The sequence below is a fragment of the Echeneis naucrates genome, chromosome 8, assembly GCF_900963305.1.
Source record: "Echeneis naucrates chromosome 8, fEcheNa1.1, whole genome shotgun sequence".
NCBI classification, from domain to species: Eukaryota; Metazoa; Chordata; class Actinopteri; order Carangiformes; family Echeneidae; genus Echeneis; species Echeneis naucrates.
The window spans coordinates 2492640-2510025 of NC_042518.1; the positions used below are offsets into that span (position 1 = coordinate 2492640).

General features: G+C 41.9%; 5 protein-coding genes across 9 annotated transcripts; 1 reads left to right on the plus strand and 4 right to left on the minus strand.

The window, feature by feature from the left end:
- The first annotated feature begins 72 nt into the window (after window positions 1-72).
- On the plus strand, window positions 73-1739 carry LOC115047685 (uncharacterized). Its single transcript, XM_029508778.1, has 2 exons — window positions 73-251; window positions 499-1739. Exons 1-2 carry the CDS (start codon window positions 158-160, stop codon window positions 1101-1103), a joined length of 699 nt encoding a protein of 232 aa, XP_029364638.1. The 5' UTR covers window positions 73-157; the 3' UTR covers window positions 1104-1739.
- LOC115047684 (uncharacterized) lies at window positions 1588-4431 on the minus strand. The gene is made up of 3 exons (XM_029508777.1): window positions 4071-4431; window positions 2830-3061; window positions 1588-2751 (listed from the first exon to the last, which is right to left on the minus strand). Exons 1-3 carry the CDS (start codon window positions 4371-4373, stop codon window positions 2024-2026), a joined length of 1263 nt encoding a protein of 420 aa, XP_029364637.1. The 5' UTR covers window positions 4374-4431; the 3' UTR covers window positions 1588-2023.
- Window positions 4432-5294: 863 nt separating this feature from the next.
- Window positions 5295-8908, minus strand: LOC115047331 (elongin-B-like). 5 transcript variants are annotated; one of them, XM_029508182.1, is made up of 4 exons: window positions 8851-8908; window positions 7650-7784; window positions 6927-7035; window positions 5295-6773 (listed from the first exon to the last, which is right to left on the minus strand). In XM_029508182.1, exons 1-4 carry the CDS (start codon window positions 8851-8853, stop codon window positions 6661-6663), a joined length of 360 nt encoding a protein of 119 aa, XP_029364042.1. In that variant the 5' UTR covers window positions 8854-8908; the 3' UTR covers window positions 5295-6660. The 5 variants fall into 5 exon arrangements, with proteins under 5 accessions (XP_029364042.1, XP_029364043.1, XP_029364044.1 ...); XM_029508183.1 differs by lacking the exon at window positions 8851-8908 and adding an exon at window positions 8101-8844; XM_029508184.1 differs by lacking the exon at window positions 8851-8908 and adding an exon at window positions 7876-7959.
- A 220-nt stretch (window positions 8909-9128) lies between these two features.
- LOC115048149 (uncharacterized) lies at window positions 9129-13338 on the minus strand. Its single transcript, XM_029509461.1, has 12 exons — window positions 13150-13338; window positions 12490-12691; window positions 12274-12306; window positions 12058-12173; window positions 11717-11825; window positions 11571-11603; window positions 11441-11473; window positions 11094-11327; window positions 10798-10901; window positions 10552-10717; window positions 10409-10471; window positions 9129-10336 (listed from the first exon to the last, which is right to left on the minus strand). The coding sequence occupies exons 1-11, from the start codon at window positions 13212-13214 to the stop codon at window positions 10427-10429; spliced, it is 1140 nt and encodes a 379-aa protein (XP_029365321.1). The 5' UTR covers window positions 13215-13338; the 3' UTR covers window positions 9129-10336; window positions 10409-10426.
- A 399-nt stretch (window positions 13339-13737) lies between these two features.
- Window positions 13738-16961, minus strand: rusf1 (RUS family member 1). Its single transcript, XM_029509460.1, has 14 exons — window positions 16685-16961; window positions 16520-16597; window positions 16330-16444; window positions 16211-16256; window positions 16089-16121; window positions 15895-16000; window positions 15557-15658; window positions 15378-15448; window positions 14896-15080; window positions 14693-14750; window positions 14544-14608; window positions 14301-14432; window positions 14151-14216; window positions 13738-14051 (listed from the first exon to the last, which is right to left on the minus strand). The coding sequence occupies exons 1-14, from the start codon at window positions 16832-16834 to the stop codon at window positions 13966-13968; spliced, it is 1293 nt and encodes a 430-aa protein (XP_029365320.1). The 5' UTR covers window positions 16835-16961; the 3' UTR covers window positions 13738-13965.
- Window positions 16962-17386: the final 425 nt, after the last annotated feature.

Consider the following 17386-nt stretch of genomic DNA (forward strand, 5'->3'; position numbering starts at 1 on the left):
CGGAAACGGACTACAACTCCCAAGCGGTGTAGGTGACGTTGTTTTAGTCATCGTTTTGCTCGATGTGAAATATCGCATCGGTGCCACCGAGAGGTTGTTAAACTCCACGATAGATAGACAAATAACTTTAACTGTCAATGTTTGCGGTTTTAACGTCATGGAGGTGATCGAAACGATTGTGATTCAGAGCGGTGAGGCAGAGGGCAAGGAAACGGTGGTGTCCAGCGCGGAGTCCGATAAAACCAAAGCAGGTGAGCCAAAAACATCGGGTTAGTTAAACAGGTCTCATCCAGTCATCGAGGGAGGCCCCGATGAGTGCGCAGTTATCATTTTAGTCAAACCGTGTTTGCAGGATGTCACCAGAAACACTGTGCTCACTTATGGCTTTGAAGTTTCCATTAAAATAGACTGTTAAATTAAAACATCAAACTTTCAAAAATAAAGCCTCATATTTGGAGGCAAAACAATGATATGATGCGCTTTTGCTTTCCTATCTAGAATTTATTTGGACACTGCAGGCTACATGGCACCTCATCAACACCCGGCTGGAGATGGATCAGGCCTTTGACCAGCCAGTTTGCAAGAAAAAGAAACTTTGGGAGATGGTGGCGGAGAAGGTGAACACCAAGCTGAGGGAGTCAGAGGTCAACGACGTCACAGTGAAGGCCTACGAGTGCGACCTCAAGTGGAGGAACATGTTGGCCACCTACAGGAAGAACGCAGAGCGGGCCAAGAGACTGGGGGCAGCCAGCGTCCACTGGGAGTTCTTCAAGGCCATGCACGAGGTCCTGGGCAAGAGCAGAGAGGAGATCGAAGCCCAGCGCAGAGCCAAGCTGAGCGGTACCAAAGTGGGCAAGGCCATAGCCAGCAAGAGGTTCACTCCAATCCTCCCCACGCCTCCTGCGACGGCCGCCCCCTGTCCTGCACGGCCGCCGCAGGACATCCTGCAGCTGTACATGGAGCTGCAGGAGAGGAAGATGAACATGTGGGCCCAGCAGAAAGCCCTGGAGGAGAGGAAGATAGAGGCCATCAACAACCTGGCCCAGGCCATCCACAACCTGGCTCAGAAGAACAGCACACCGATGTCAAAGGATGCACATTAGGCCGGATGAGATGTGATCTGGACTTCTTACCAAAGCTTAAATAATTCCAACTGTTAGTTGGGATCAGTTTGTAATGTGTAGGGATGAACATAACACATTTCACAATGACTGAAACCACAACAGCTCAGAGATGGTGGCATAAGACACACAATGCACTTGCGCATTATTTCCAGAGCAGTTTCTTACTGGTATAGTTCATTAGTTTACTTGCCTGTTTGTTTGTTGTTTTTTTCTCTTTCTGATGTTATCCCAACAGATGTAATCCCCAATTATTTTTATACTAAAGAGAAAAGTTAATGTACCTATGCACAAATAGAAAGTCATATTTTTTTATGATAAGTGCATAAACTGAAATAATCAGAAACAAGCTGACAAAAATGATCGAAGATACGGTCACAATCATTGAGAGGTCGGACTAAAACGTAGTATTTTTCATTTCAACCCATCCAGGTATTTATACTGATCATTATTGTTCTTATGAAGTGTCACTAAGGCTTGCTGGTGCTATGTTAATATTTTATTAGGTATCAATATCAAAATGTAATGTGTTCAACTAAACAACTGTAAAATAAAGACAGACCACCTTTGTTAATTTTTTCAGTGTTTCATTTACTTCCCTTTGGCCCCTTCAGCGTTTTTATCATCATTCCATTCATTCTCTCTATCACTTATCTGTGCAGGGTAACACAGATGAACTGACTTATGGACTGCTGTTTTGAAACTTGGCATTTGTAATGTATCAAGTGAGAAGAAGAGACAAGGCTGCTTTGGTTCAAGCAATCAAAATTCTTCAAAAGAAAATCTAAAAATATTTTGTTTGTGTGTTTGCTCAAATAGGCCAGAGAGTTAGAAACTTTTGTCAAAATAAAACTTTATCTTACAAGATTGTAAACACAACGTCCTTAACAGACATCATCACATCATATCCTTGCAGTCTCAAAGCTTTTCAACAAGAGATCTGAAATAGCATTGCGAGTTTGTTTTCCGTCCTCATCCACCTCTTCCTCCTCCTCCCCCTCTCGGGAAATGGTTTCCTCTTGTTTGACTTCTCCTTGAATCACTTGTCCCAAATCCAGAAACACATTGTGCAACACACAGGCAGTCAACACAACCGCTCTGGCTCGACTGTAGTTCCCAATATCCAGATACCTGAGCCTTTGAAATCTGGCCTTCAGGTTGGCCACAACCTGATCCAGGATCTGAAAATGCTCCTCCAGCGTTGCATTGAAAAGCTCTTCCCTCTGTCCAAGACTCTCCGTGTATGGAGTTAAAATCTGTGCAGTTAGCGGGTAGCCGGCTCTGGCTACGAGGAAGGATCCAGGAGGCATCAGTTTGGGCTGCTGTTTGAGTTTGTCTCTGAGAGCGCTGCCTCTGTCTGTGTCTGAGCCTTTACTGATCCTGCAGTGCAGCAACTGACCTCTCTGGTTGCACAAAAGCTCGAGGTTTAACCAAGAGTCAGGGTGGGCCTCCTTCTTCATCCTCCTCACCTCAGGCACTTGGCTCTCCACATCATGCTTTCCTATTGGCAGGCGGATCGGGATCCGGGTCTGTCCCAACACCCCCAGGACTTGGGGGAGACTTTGCCCGTCATCGTCCTGCCACTTCTCTGGACTGTAAAGTGGGAAAAGAGCATCGGCTGCCTCGTCCTCTGGAGAAGAGAGAAAATGCCATCATTAACAACACCAAACCGATCATCCAACGATTCAAACCCCTGTAGCCAACCCACCGACGGGCCATCGGATCAGCTTCTCCTCCAGGGAGTTGATGCGCTCACAGAAGGAAAAGAAGATCCTGTGGACGTTTCCTTTCTCCAGGTGGAAGCGGCGGGACACGGAGCGGTAGCTGATGCGCTCGGAAAGCAGGGTGAGGGACAGCAGGACGGTGTGCGGCAGAGACAAGCGAGCCCGTCCGGCCATCCGAGCCTGAGATTTGGAGTTCTGAAGAAGATCTGTGATGCGCTGATGACACAAAAAATTATGAAATCAGAGTCAGAATAAGCTTTAATGTCACTATGCCAAGGACAATTAAATGTTCTCCTAAATAAAGACAAGTCATGTATATTTAAATATATTTAAAAATGTAATAATAAAATAAACAAGTACTAAAACAAACCAACCAACCTTTAGACTGTAATATTAGTAAATTTCTTACAGAAAATTCATCTGTTATATGCGTAATCTTAGTGGAAGTGTCTCCTTAAACAGGACGAGGTAAGTCGGTTGTGTAAAAATAAAAATAAATGTTATTATTTCACAATTTTTTTAGAAATTCAATACCATTTTTAATCCAAATGTATATTCACTGTTCAACACCCATCCTCCAGGTGAATCTCACAGGTTCCAAAAAAGTCTCCACTGAATGTGAATAATTCAATATTCAACAAGCGATGATGCTGATGAATGATGATGATCTGTCTGATCTGATCTGTTCTGGTCCAGTCCGGTCCGGTCCGTTCTGTTCTGTTCCGATCTGTTCTGTCCTGATCTGATCTGATCTGATCTGATCTGGTCTGTCCTTTTCTGTCCTGTTCTGGTCTGTTCTGGTCTGTTCTGATCTGTTCTGATCTGTCTGTCCTTTTCTGTCCTGTTCTGGTCTGTTCTGGTCTGGTCCGGTCTGTCTGTCTGTCTGTTCTGATCTGTTCCGGTCTGTCTGTCCTTTTCTGTCCTTTTCTGTTCTGATCTGTTCTGGTCTGGTCTGGTCTGTCTGATCTGTCCTGTTCTGATCTGTTCTGTTCTGTCCTGTTCTGGTCTGTCTGTCCTTTTCTGTTCTGTTCTGTTCTATCTGTCCTGGTCCGGTCTGTTCTGGTCTGGTCTGTTCTGATCTGTTCTGTCCTGTTCTGGTCTGGTCTGTTCTGGTCTGGTCTGTTCTGATCTGTTCTGTCCTGTTCTGGTCTGGTCTGTCTGTCCTTTTCTGTTCTGTCCTGTTCTGGTCTGTTCTGTGTTGGGGGTCCAGAGGATCATAGTCCACCTTCACTGCCGTCCGGTCCACAGAGTCCAGCTGCTCCAGGGCCTCCGCAGCCTCCTCTGCAGGGCCACAGGCTGCGGCGTTGGGCCCCCGGGGCCCCAGACCGGGCCCCCCCTGCAGCAGCTGGAGGAACACGGCCGGCTGAGGTCGGTGTTTGAGGCCGGCCAGCAGCTCGGCCTCCAGGATCTCCTCCACCGCCTGATCCAGCCGCTGCTCCAGCTCCCCGGCGGACAGAGGCTGCCACTCCCGCTCCACCGCCTCCAGCACGGCTCTCCCGGCGGACACAACGAACTCCCCGACGTCCATCCGAGCCGGCGGTCGAAGCTCCGTGATCCGGCTCAGACCGGAACACGGACTGGAAGTCCTGACGGAGCGCTAAGCTAACCGGCAAGCTAACGCATGGTGCGTTTAATTCCGTCGGAATAATAAGACCCAGTGATGCGTTTAGGAACCTTCAGCAATTACGAGGTTTATTTGCATTAAAATCAGCAGCATTTTATCTTTATTTTAAGATAAACTAAGATTTTATGTTTAGTTTATAACAGAACTGACGGTACATGATTTGATGAAGTCAGTTTATCTTTACAGCTGGGCTCTGCCTTTTGGTGAAAACCTGCTTCACTCTTTTTAATCACATTTTATATATACATATATAAATATTATATACACATTCATATCACATTTTATGAACCGAGTAAACAAACAACAAATAACCCAAAAAGTTACTGTTCACATCTTTCCACATTTACTTTCTAGTTATGAATCTGCATTTTTAAAATGTTTATTAATGTGATGTGATTTTTCAGAATGTGCGCAGACCTGAATTAATTAGTTAATATATAAAGTTGGTTTGAATGTGATTTTCAGTAAGATTTTACAGCGACTACAGTGAAAGACTATAAAAATTTAAAATTATAAGATCCAATAGATTATGGTTATTTCCAATAGAACCTTTTATTGTCATTGTACACACACAACGGATTACAATGACTAATAGTTCAAATAACTATTACTAATTTGTTTCCAGTAGAACTGAAAAGATTTCCAATCAGAATCCAATAGGAATCCCAAAATTTAAGACCTTACAAACCTAAAGATCTGTACTCTCTAACAGTTAAGTATGTTTTTTTAAAAATGAAATACAAATCAAAGATTGTAATCCTGTGCACAAAATGATACTTTACTACAGGCTACACAATCATACAAAAACAACAGAGAGCACAAGGGTGAAAAACAGTTGCTTTAATGTTAAATCAGTTACAAGTGCAACTTTGATCATGTTCCACTGTTTAACAGCTGCAATTTGCAAGCGCCTTTTGTTTTGCTGTTTCATTCAAAACCCCCCAAGTCAGAATAGTCTGTCCTGTGGAAACTTTTGTTTTTAATGATAGCCACTTAGATCATGACATGTCATTTTAATACACTTGAATTTGATGATTTGTTGTGCAGAAGAAGAGTTTATTTTTATTCCTCCATAGGAAAACAATGCATGTTAAGGTATTAATGGTGTAACACAATGCAGGTTGCAGCATGAAGTAAAACTTAATGGGCAGGGATTCTGGTGACAATGGAGGGCCAAGTGTGCAGCCCACTATTCACAGACACAGTTCCATAACTCATTACACCAACTTCCTGTTCAACTTAAATTGCTTTGTGTTTACTATTAACAATCGGGCCTGATGATTTACGTCAGCAAGATCTCACCAGCATCTCAATGATTTCCTTCGGCTCCAATCAAACATTGGGGAGTGAAGTTGGTTAGTTCCCACCTTTGTTAGAATATAAATTAATCAATAATCACTGTTTTTGCTCTTTGTGACTCATTTTCATCACCAGGCCTGGGCCAGCATTGTAGAAACCCACAACAGAGTGCACTCAGTCTCAGTAAGTCCTGTGAGCAGCTACAGAATGAGAACTACTGAGAGATAAAGTACCAGGAAATATTTGGTTCATCTCTTTGCCAGCAAGTGAATCTTCCTTTTATTTCAGATTCATATTGTTCAGAAGTTTTTTTTTTGTTTGTTTGTTTTTTTTAAATACAGAGAAGAACTTAGAAATTCACAAACTCCTAGCTATTGTTGCAACACATATCTGAAGACCAAAAACATGTTAAGTCCTAGTAATAGTTTAATAAAGAAACACAAAAATAAAAGCCTAAAAATGTCACACCTTATCAACTCCCACGTTTAAGCCAGCAAAATAAAAAACACAAGTAAGACTGCATTAGCCTCACCTCAAATAAAGACTACAATTCATTAAATACGAGGTACAATTCTTCATGTTCAGCCTTTACCAATCCCATGGATGACTGACAGTGTCATGACAAGTCCATCAGGTATCTCTGAAGGGTCTTGTGTGAAAGTATCAATTTAGCATGCGTTCTCCGATTTCAGAACATATGAACCCCTTTGAAGCGGCCCTCGACATTTACAATAAGAGGACTCTGTGTTTGTAATTGTTTACGCCCAGCTGAAGATAAGTGAGCTGAAACTCACTCACTGAGGCATCACTTTCCAAAATTCAGCCCATCCCTCCCCCTGTGCGTCCACCCTCAGACCCCCTGTGCGTCCCTCTCCTTTTCCCGCCCCCACCCTCACTGTACGGCCTGCTCATTGGCTGTGCTGCCCGAGTCCTGGGGCTTCATGACGTCAGGGAGCTCTGGAGGAGTGGAGAAGGGCTCAATCCTCAGCTGCTCAAATGAATCATCTGGGCAGAAAGACACGGGAAGTTATGACAGCGAAAGGAGAGACACACACACAAGACAGAAAGTAAATCAGAGCTGCTGAAACTGTGGCCTGAAATAAAAGGAGAATCAACACAAAAAGGAAACTAGTTTGATCAAAAGGGTCAACTACTCACCGCCCAGACGGAAAGCTAATCCCACCGTGGCTGGAGCCTGAGGTCGAGCTGTTTGATTTGTGAAGCCACAATTGCCAAGAGTTTGACTGTCGATAAGCAACACATCATCCTGGTGAAGAAAATTAACAAAGCCAGTCGTTCACTCACCACATTTACGAGGTTCGCAGTACAAAGTGAACTCATTATCAGTGTGTACCTTTCAGAAATCATGTTCACGGCGCCTGAAGAGATTTCGGAGAGTTGCTTGTTATGAAGACAAATGTTTGTTCTAACACACACAGTGTATTCACTGAAGTTGTTTTTTTTTTTTTAAAGCCCTCTAAAGTGTTAAGAAGATTCCAGTGAGAAGAAGTTCAAGCTTTGCATTCAGCTTCACTATATGTGTGTCACGTGATACGTTTATGGATATCCCTCTATCATGGCATTTGGCATTTTGAATTGGTTGCCCTGGTTACCATCGGCCGCCGATAGGTTGACGTCTTTATTTTGTCTTTGTGCTGACTTCTAGTCACATTCAGTGAGCCAATCTGTGACAAAATGCATTATGATACAAACTTCAGCAATAATTTAAGATAATTCGTTTGGGGAAGTAATGACAATCGTGTAAGTAATTGATCCTATCTAACAAATCATTAAAATCTGTACTTCCAGAAGGTTTACAGGCTGAAACAGCCCAGTAAACTGAGACGATTCCTCCATGACGCTCCGGGTAATTTAATTCACCTTATAGAGCCTCTGGTCTTCAGGTGGCCTCTTTAAAATGCCTTCCACGATGTGCTTAAGTTCGTAGACTGTGGTGGACTCTTTGGCATCAGTGAAGATGGTCGTCTTGTGACGTCGGATCATTAGAAACACATCCTGAGGAGAGATCAAGTGACACAGGAGAGAGTGGAAATGAGATACTGACTCGTTCAGGGAAAGAAAAAGAACAACCAACTTCATAGTTGACCTTGTAAATGTTGCTTTGTCATATGTGATACTGGAAACCTCTGGAGCCACAGTTCCCTAAAACCACTCATTCACCGGGGTTTAACTACATTATGTCAAAGGCAGAAAAAGCACCGAGATACAGTGTGTAAGATGATCTCCCTTTTAGTTTGTCCAACACTCACAAATGATTTCTACCTAAATCTGCCATCAACACACAGAAGTTTCACCATTTAGTCCAACACACCTGTTATCAAATGACATGGATGCATTCAAGCTTTGAGAGTACAAAGACACAGCATTGATGCAGCCGGAGTTTCAGGCTGGATTAATAACATTAAGGCCACTCAGAGAAAACACACAGCTCTGTTTTCATGGACTTCACCGAGCAGCAGCTGCTAGCTAGCGTCACGCCAAGGTAGCTTAGCTGTCCGTGGCAGCTAGCCAGGAAAACTAGGAACGCTCAGCCAACTGTTAGCTCCTTTCAGTCAGTAAGGTCCGGAAAACATCCCCCGTCCTCCCCGAGTTACCAAGCATTTTAAAATGTAACTTAACCAGCAGATGATTTTAACCTCAGTTGTTGCTCGGACCAAAACGTTAGCCGGGCTGACAACTTGAGCTAACTAGCTTGCACACGGCAAGCTTTCATTAGCTTTTCTTAAAAAAAAGGGGGAAAAAATACAAAGCTTGTTGACTAAACTGACACTTTTCCAAACTAATTCTAAATTTACGCGCCCCACTTCGCTTCTTCTTCTTTTTCAATCTAAACTTGTCCTCATTGAGCCATCTTGAGCAGTTTATTAGCACCATCCAGGCTGTGTTGACGCTGGAAGCTAACTCGAGTTAGCATCGGTTAGCTAAACAAAGACGGAGGACTCCGCTCAGCTGAGCGATCCGACTTCTAATCCCCGAACCGGGATTTAATCCGATCCATGTGAAGGTGGCCCGGTCCGCAGGCCGGTACCGGACGAGCCGAGTCTGCTTTTTCCTCACTCACCATTTCCTGCGTTTGGCTGAGCTCCGTAAATTAAAAAAAAAAAAAAAACAAAACCGCCTCCACCGCACAGCGACAGCAGTGAGATCACAGAGCGGCCCAGCTGCGGCTCCGCGCCCGGCCGGAAGGGGTCGCTGCTCGGCTACACCGGCCCCGACCGGCCGCTGATGCGGAACATAATTATTTTGTTAATAATAATAATAATAATAATAATAATAAGAACAAATAAGGTCAAATAAAGTCTGTAAAAAATGACAAATGTTAAGAAGTTTAAGTTTTAAAAATATATATTTATTATATGTTCTATATGTTGATAGTTTTTAATGTCTGACAGCAGCCAGCAGACATTCATGTTAATAATATAGTTTTTAAAGGAACATACAGATATAAATTTACATACTCACTCATCCTTGACTTTTCTTCTTGTTGTCTATTGTATTTGTATGTAAGTACTTGGAGTCAAGTTCGTTGTGTGTGTGTGTGAACATATCTGGCCAACAAAGCTGATTCTGATTCTATTTGTAAATCTGGAAATGGTGGATAGTCTGTTATTTTTATTTTTTATAAACTTTGGCATAAATCATCTTTTTTTGTTCTTGTGTATATGGTTCTGATACACTTTCACTTAAAAATTACTCTGATGTTGGTATGACATGAAGGATTTTCTTTTTTTAAACCAAACTAAACTTAAAACTCTACCATGAGTCAACTTATATTAAATCACAAACTTTCTTCAGACACATTTGTTTTACCACAGATGTTTGTGTAATCCAGTGACGTGTGACAGTTACGAATACACAACGAAACTGGGCCTGAGAGAGATGACAATCATCCAAAATGTTTTTGGGATGCTCACATGCTTTCATTCATTTTAAGAAAAATGCAGTCCATCCAGTTTTCTTGCACAAAATACACAATGAGTTCATGTTCCCTCATTGTGGTTATCCTTACAGAGAGACACACAATGCCTTCCTCAAAAGCATTGTGTTCTTTGTGGAGCTTTATTCCTCCTTTAATTTGGATCAAAGCACTTTGAACCAAAGAGAAGTGAACTAAGCTGAGCTTCAGTAACTCTCATCGTGGCCTCATCTGCCTCTTCAGTGAAACAAACAGCTGCGCGTCTTTCCACTGTGAGTGTTCTTATGTTCTGGCTTTATCTCGTCCACAAACCAGCTGTGACCACAACGAGTTTGACAGGTGAAGACACGTGTGTGTTATCACAAGATGTTTGGGATCATCATTTTATCTCATGATGTTTATGAGAGACACATGACGCCGGTAAGCATGACTGTCAAACAGGAACAAAGGATAAAAAATGCCTCAAAAATAAATAAAGGAAATCTAACAGTCATCTCCAAAATCCACGCAGTCAGCGAAGTCTTCCTGTGTTCCTGCAGTGACACCATGAAGTCAGAGCACTTTTTCCTGACGTAGACAGAATTCTTCTCTGAGGAGCACTGATCCCTCTGCGGTTTCTGCTTTCATTGACCTGCAAAATAATAAGATGGAATAAGACACAAGGTTTACTGTGATGGAATTTTATTAACGCATGTTAACTTGCCTGATGCAGTTCAACCATCTATCTGATTACGAAGGCGCTCTCTCGGATCTTGGAGTAATCATACTGTGGAACAAAGACAAGATTAATTTCAGTTTCCAGACAAAGACTCAGCAGGTATCAGGATGTTCAGAAGCTTCACTCACATTCAGGCCTCTGGGGGACTGAACAGGCTCCAGCCCTCGACAACACAGCAGTGAAAAAGGCCTCTCCTTGGTGTTAGAATGCTCTTTAAAGCACAGACTGAAGACCTTGGCAGGCAGGTAGACGTCCCAGTCAGCCGCATGCTCTTGGATTAGATCGCTTACCATCCTGCAGTTAGAGATTCCAGAATCATTTTGCAGGTGAAGATGATTGTGGTCTCAGTTTTGTCATACAGTCTAAATACACACCTGTCTATCAGCTGCTGTGTGATCGGATCTGCAGTGCCGGTCTGCTGATGATGGACAACGAGTGCGATGGTGACCTTCAGCTGATCTTTTAGCTCTCTGTTGATCTTAAATGAGGTGAGATGAGGACACAATGCTAACGCACTTTGTTGTTCAATCACGTCAATCACATGTACTTGTACACATAATTAGAGATAATGCAGGTCAAAGGCTCTTCAGCTTCACGTCGCAGCCCCAGAGTCTGTGCTCATGTTTATATTCAGTCTATGTTTGGGACACAGAGTTCAGCTGTCACTCACTTTGTGGACGATGTCATGGGGCAGCCTGGACAGGATCCTGAACGGGTATCCAAAGTGGGCGATGATGTCCGTGATGTGTTTCGCCACATCAGAAGGGAGACATGACTGCATCGGTAACGCCTCCACCCACTTGGAGTAATAATCTGCCACAGTGAGAATGTATTTGTGTCCATTCAGTGTCTGGGGCAGAGGCCCTCTGACGTCAAGACCGAGCCACTGCCACGCCTCCTTCACCTGTAGGCACGTGCTCTGATTAAATATCTTCTCATCACACAATTTCACCTGATTGCTATCCAAATCATTGCTTCAAGTTAGTTAAGATGCTACACTTTCATGTTGACACCCACCTCGATTGTGTTTTCAGGATCTTTACACTCTGACTGTGAAAATTACAGAAGGCAATTTCATTAAAATAAACCACAGCATTGAGTATGAAAGAGAAAATATTTAAAATGTAAAATCATGTCAATGACTTACAGTGAAATCACCATCTGGAGCCCACTGAATATCCTGTTAGTACAGATATATATACGAAATCACATGTAATGATACATCTAACAACAAAAGGCACTTTAATTCACCAAGTCATACCATAATTGGCATAATTATTACATGCGACTTACCTGTGGTACACAATAATCTCCATGAAAGAAGTGAGGAAATGACTCAATCTTCAGAAGCCCTTCATCCACAATAATCCTCCATTTGTCCAACCTTTTTGAGTCTTTGTCTCTGAGCAGAGAAACAGAAAGTTTGTATCATGGACAGCTGTGTCACACTAATAGGCAGTGTAGCATAGCAACCAGTGGACATGTTGTCATTATAAGCAGCACTTAGTAGGTATTTACTGATATCTCACTGACATCAGGATCATTAAATAAACAAACTGGAAATTATTTGAAAGTTATAAGGGATGTGATGCTAGTCAGGTAGTAACTGTGCGACGGCTAATAAAGTAACATACCCTGCAGCCTCTTGCGCTGTCTGGCTTGTGTCTTTGTTCTGGATGTTTTGCTTTGCCGGGGCAGGGGAGCTGGTCGGAGACTGAGCTGGACTCGACGGAGAGGTTTTTTCCTGTGGCTGGACCAAGAGATCACAGAAACTGTTTGAAAAAGGTCCAACATGTTGAATAATATTTATAAGAATTAACTGTTAAATGTCAGCACAGGTCAGGTCTCACCTTGCGTCTCTTACTTCTTGGTTTGGTGGAAGCCTGCATCAATGAGATAATCACAGATACTCACTTTCATAAGTTATCTCAAACAGATGATTTTTACAAGGGAAGCTAGCCAATTAAAGAGAATCTGAAGACCTGGAAATTGTCTCATTCCTGGACAAATTTCCAACCACAAAGCAGCTGATTGTTTCATTCTTAAACGGTTCACTTCATACAAACCTTCTTTTTCTGTGCGTCCTCAGGGGATGAAAATATGGTGGGAACTGCATCTTCTCTGAGTTTCACACATTTGCCTGTCCTGTCGATGTATTGCTCCTCAAAGTGATGAATGCACAGCACAGAGAAGCGGGATGGAGTCCAGTCCTTCCACTTCATGTTGACCAGCCATTTTTTAAGTTTTCGGGGATTATAAAGCGGAAACCTGTAATAACACACAACTACTTAAACTAAAGCTTGAGTCCCTGATGCCATTTTGTTTATTTCTTACAAATGTTACCCATTTGTTCTCAGCAGCAGTAGGCTTAAATCTGAGTCCATTTGATAATATCTTTTAAATCAGTCAAAAAGTGACCCTGGTCATCTACCAAAGGAAGGATGAAATAAATTTAACTGCACTGAAAGTTTATTTTAAAATCAACAGTTTGGTCCATTTCCATCACTAAAGACAGCAGAAAGTGTCCTCCATCAACACATACGACGAGACTAAATCAAAAGATTTAACTGCATTTTTCTTCAATTTGTAGGACATAAATCGCTGAGAAGAACTGAAAACACGTTCACGTTGATTTTTGTTGTTAGCTTAACGATTAGCTCACACGTCTGCTAGCTAGCAGCCCCCCGATTTTAGGTGACAAGGAGTTACTAATTTAGAAAACTTACTTAAAAAACTTCACATCCGAGTCACCGGAGTTCTCACAGTGATATGCACATTTATATCTTCCCATTTTAAAACACAGTTTCGGCCGTTTTACGAACAAAAAACCGGATTTTGTTATCAAGAGTTGCTGGTTGAGCTAGCAACGATACAGTAGACACATCCGGTTAAAAGTTACAGAATAATAGCGTAAAGTTGAAAACGTCTCTCTTAACGCGTGTGGAAATACTGCAAACATTCTCCATTAAACAACACACAATCAATTCATTATTTCAGCATCAAAACATCACAATGAAACCACGTTCAACGACTATTATTGCTCAAATTCTCCAACTCGAGACACCCACTTCCGGTATTTCTACAAAGAATGTATCCAACTTGACGGAACCAAGTGACTTTCCTTCTTCTTCGTGGTACATTAATTGGTTCGATGTTCATGAGCAGCCCAGTCCTCCAGGAAACACAAGAACTAAAGAAGTCTGTAAAACTATTAAAATAATTATAATTATATATATATATGCTCATAAGTATCTGGAGCTCTAAGAGACTTGCAGTTTTAAATAATTTATTTTGAAGACATGCTGTTAATTGCACTTATTGTGGATTTTATTTCAATTTCTGATATTTTATAAAATGAGTATATCTCAAAAATGAAAGAAATAAACGCAAAATAGATTTTCTGTATTTGAACGAAGTCTTTTTGTCAACAAAAATCCAAATATTCCTGTACAAATAGCTGTATGATATCATCCCTACTGATATTTAAACACAATGATGAAAAAAAAATCATAAGCATTCTGACGTAAAGAATCAGTATTTGCTCAGTTGCTTTTTAATTTCCACTCAACCCTCCACTCATCCCAGTCCAGTAGAGCTCGTTTTGTGTCCCATCCTGCAGCTTCCACACCTGGAGATGGTGTAAGCACAATGATGGTTTCACTGATAAGAAACAAACACAATGTTCAGCTGCTTTTTTACAGATTAGAAAAGGTTTGTGGAAGCCCACCTTTGAAAAAATTATTAAAAATAGTGTCCATCAGCTTGTGACTTTCGTGCACCATTGCCCAGGAGACTTTAAAAAAAAACAAAAAAAAACAAATCAGTGAATCATTGAAGTGCTGCTGTGAGTGTGGTACGAATGGAGAGCAAAGCTCACTTTGCTGCTGTTGTGCAGAAGGTTCTGTGGAAGCTGCTGGACTCATCGTGCTGCTGATCCAGACAGCCTGACACATCGCTCTGATTTCATCATGCACTGATGCTGCTGGTCCCAGACAAACACATACGCACCCTGGGAGGGAAGACAGCTGAGTTAAAAACATCCAAAATATTCTTGGTGGCTCCTGAACACACCGTTATTATGTGGAGGGAGAAATCTAGAAATCTTTTCAGTCTCACATACCGTTTCTCACTCCTAAGAGGTAAGGCTTGCTGTTCTTCTGCAGAGCCAACTCAAATTCTTCTTGGCTACAAAACAGAAAAGAAATCAAAATGATCTGTTCTGAAGTTTATTGTGCTTCATTATACAAGCAAAAATGAAATTGCTATTACCTTTGCACCACCTCTTGTAGCCTCAATCCGAGTTTAATTGGCAGCACCTTCCTAAACTCTGGACAAAAGTAGAAGATTTAATCATCTGCAGTTGAAGGAATCAACATCTTACAAGTGTATCTCCATTTCACTTCAATATGATAAATGGAACGGCCAAGAAAGGTAAATACATTTCTTTGTTTTTACTTTTTTTTTTATTTTACCAAAGAAAACTGGTTCTCTCTTATTGGCCTCGAGGGGAGTCAGGATTCGTTTGTCTCTCAGGTACTGCTGTAACACGATGGAAAGTCGCGCCTCATTGAAGGTTTCCATCACAACTGAACGTACAGCCTTGTAGTTGGCAAAGAGGTGGAGGATGGTGAAGAGGAAGAAGAGACTGAGAGTCAGTCTGAGGGAAGACAGAGAGAAGGAGATGTTGTTAAATCACTAACATTTTAGGTGATGTGCTTATTGTCATTTGAATATAAAAATATAATGAATGAAATTTTAGTGCAGTTTTACAAAGTATAAAATAAAATTACAAGATATAGTTAATGTATAGTCTGTAGACCAAACAGGTCAGCAGACTGTATAATAGTACAGTTTTAAGTAGTATCTCCCACTTTCAGAGTGGGAGATAATCACAGTAACATTAATCTATAATGTACATTAATTTAGTTAACACAGATCAAATGTAAACACTTACACTGGGTTATCAGTGACGAGGGGGATGAGAATCAAACTGACCAGGAGTCCGGCCAAATTCACTAAAGTCTCCTGTGGAAAGTAAAATACACATATTGGTTTTCATCCTTAAATTTTCTGTGCCATGACTGCACTATCCCATTAGAAACATAACAGGTATCCCCCCCCCCCCCCAAGTACCTGACTGCCATCTTTAGCAGATATATCAGCCATGTTGTCTCTGCGAGCCTGATGAACAGTGAGAGCAGCTCTGGTCGCGCCGCCCGCCACTCCGACAATAGACTGAAGAAGATGAGCAGTGACAGACCAGCAGGCGTGAGGCATTACCCAGTTATTTACAAGGGAAGAGAAGCAAAAAAAGACGTCATGGTGCTGAAAGAACTCCAGTTGTTTGCCCCTGATGGTTCAGATTTCAGGAAAGCTGACATGAGTCATGCCTGAAGGGTCATTTTTTTAAGTCGCTCTTCTTTTAGCTTTGTGAATATCAGCTGGTTTAAATTATTTTAATCATCTTTTACCTTGAATAGACCTGCAGTGCACACAATCACGGTAAAGAAAGCAGGAAAGTATGGGGCCAATATCTCCATGAACATGGCAATATCGTTGAGAACGTCGGCAAAAAGCCTGGGAGGTAAAATTTTTAAAAAGTCTTTAAGTTTTTCATATACTGTTTATAGTGATTTCGTCTTTCGTGCCTGCACATCAAGCATACCTCCATTTTTTGGCCTCAGAGTCCAGTTTCCTCCTGTTAGACAGACACAGAATTTAATAAATATTGAAACAAGGAATAAATAACTTCTGTCTGACTGGATGAACACACTGATATGGGCCTACCCTTTCTGCCAGGCAAACAGGATCCTTCCCAACATGCCTGTCCCATCTGAAGGGGAGAACATTGTTTGACAAGTTGTACTATCGGGTTGTAACTTTCTTATATGCTCTTCAGGGATCACCTCTTAATAACCAGGTGGCTGTGGCTGCGGCCACCGTCGCCTCTTGGTTTCCAACGCCGACTCCTTTCAGGGAGGCCTGAGTGGCCAAAGTCCCAGAGAGAGAGCTGGAGAAGGCCTGGGGGAGACAGAAGACAGTGTGATGGGACTGAAGAAGAGCTCCGTCAGTTGGTTCGGTTTTTGTCTACTCCACCTGCACAGTGTCCCAGAACTGGTACTGCAGGTAGTCCTCACTGACACTCTCTGGATACCCTTGAGGCAGAAACACACTCTGAAATAATAATAATAAAAAAAAAAAAGTTCAAATGTCACATCTGTGCAGAGGCGATGCTGGAAATAAGCAGCAGTAAATTCTTACTTTAAAGAAGCCAACCATGGAGTTTCTCCCTGACTGGCCCCGGCTGCCATCTCTGCTCCGCTGCAGCTGCCCGTCCTTTGCAGAATACTTCCAGGACTCTGCACTTCCGTAGCTCTCTGTGGCTAAAAGCTCCCGACTGTCGTCCTCCATGGAGAGAGAAGATTGAGGGACACTAAGCTAACAGAGAGAACGACGACCTGCAGTGAAATCCACCGGTTTGTATTTACTATCACTCCTCTTTCGCTCTGGCCGACGTGTCGTGTTTTGTTTTGCAGCGCTTCCGTGTTGTTTTCCGCCGTCCCGCTTTGGCGAGTTTTGATTGGTGGATTGAGAGTCGGGGGCGGAGCTACGTCAGGGTGACGTACAAGCCTCAGATTTCCGGTTTTAAACTTTTCTCCTTCTTCTTCTTCTTCTTCTTCTTCTTCTTCTTCTTCTTCTTATTCTTCTTCTTCTTCTTCTTCTTCTTATTATTATTATTATTATTATTATTATTATTATTATTATTATTATTATTTATTATTATTATCTCAGTCCTTTTGTGGCAATCTGTAAAAATACAACTTAAAAATGTATATTTAGCAAAAATTTATAGTTGGCTCTTCATTCAAGTCACACAGACATAAAAAACGTTATTAAAATTATTAAATAGACCATAATATATGTGATCATGGATTATGAAAAGATCAGCTGTATCCAAATGTA

Coding starts and splice junctions, on each gene's coding strand:
- LOC115047685 (XM_029508778.1), top strand. CDS start 158: ATGGAGGTGATCGAAACGATTGTGATTCAGAGCGGTGAGGCAGAGGGC. Junction 252..498: donor GTCCGATAAAACCAAAGCAG/GTGAGCCAAAAA, acceptor TTTCCTATCTAG/AATTTATTTGGACACTGCAG.
- LOC115047331 (XM_029508180.1), bottom strand. CDS start 7,868: ATGAAGTTGGTTGTTCTTTTTCTTTCCCTGAACGAGTCAGTATCTCAT. Junction 7,036..7,649: donor AAGACCAGAGGCTCTATAAG/GTGAATTAAATT, acceptor TTTCTTCACCAG/GATGATGTGTTGCTTATCGA. Junction 6,774..6,926: donor ATTAGCTTTCCGTCTGGGCG/GTGAGTAGTTGA, acceptor CTTTCTGCCCAG/ATGATTCATTTGAGCAGCTG.
- LOC115047684 (XM_029508777.1), bottom strand. CDS start 4,373: ATGGACGTCGGGGAGTTCGTTGTGTCCGCCGGGAGAGCCGTGCTGGAG. Junction 3,062..4,070: donor TGGACCGGACGGCAGTGAAG/GTGGACTATGAT, acceptor TTGTGTCATCAG/CGCATCACAGATCTTCTTCA. Junction 2,752..2,829: donor GCTGATCCGATGGCCCGTCG/GTGGGTTGGCTA, acceptor TCTCTTCTCCAG/AGGACGAGGCAGCCGATGCT.
- LOC115048149 (XM_029509461.1), bottom strand. CDS start 13,214: ATGGGAAGATATAAATGTGCATATCACTGTGAGAACTCCGGTGACTCG. Junction 12,692..13,149: donor TCGGATGTGAAGTTTTTTAA/GTAAGTTTTCTA, acceptor GTGTTATTACAG/GTTTCCGCTTTATAATCCCC. Junction 12,174..12,273: donor CAAGAAGTAAGAGACGCAAG/GTGAGACCTGAC, acceptor CTCTTGGTCCAG/CCACAGGAAAAAACCTCTCC.
- rusf1 (XM_029509460.1), bottom strand. CDS start 16,834: ATGGAGGACGACAGTCGGGAGCTTTTAGCCACAGAGAGCTACGGAAGT. Junction 16,598..16,684: donor CCATGGTTGGCTTCTTTAAA/GTAAGAATTTAC, acceptor TTATTATTTCAG/AGTGTGTTTCTGCCTCAAGG. Junction 15,659..15,894: donor GCACTGCAGGTCTATTCAAG/GTAAAAGATGAT, acceptor CATCTTCTTCAG/TCTATTGTCGGAGTGGCGGG.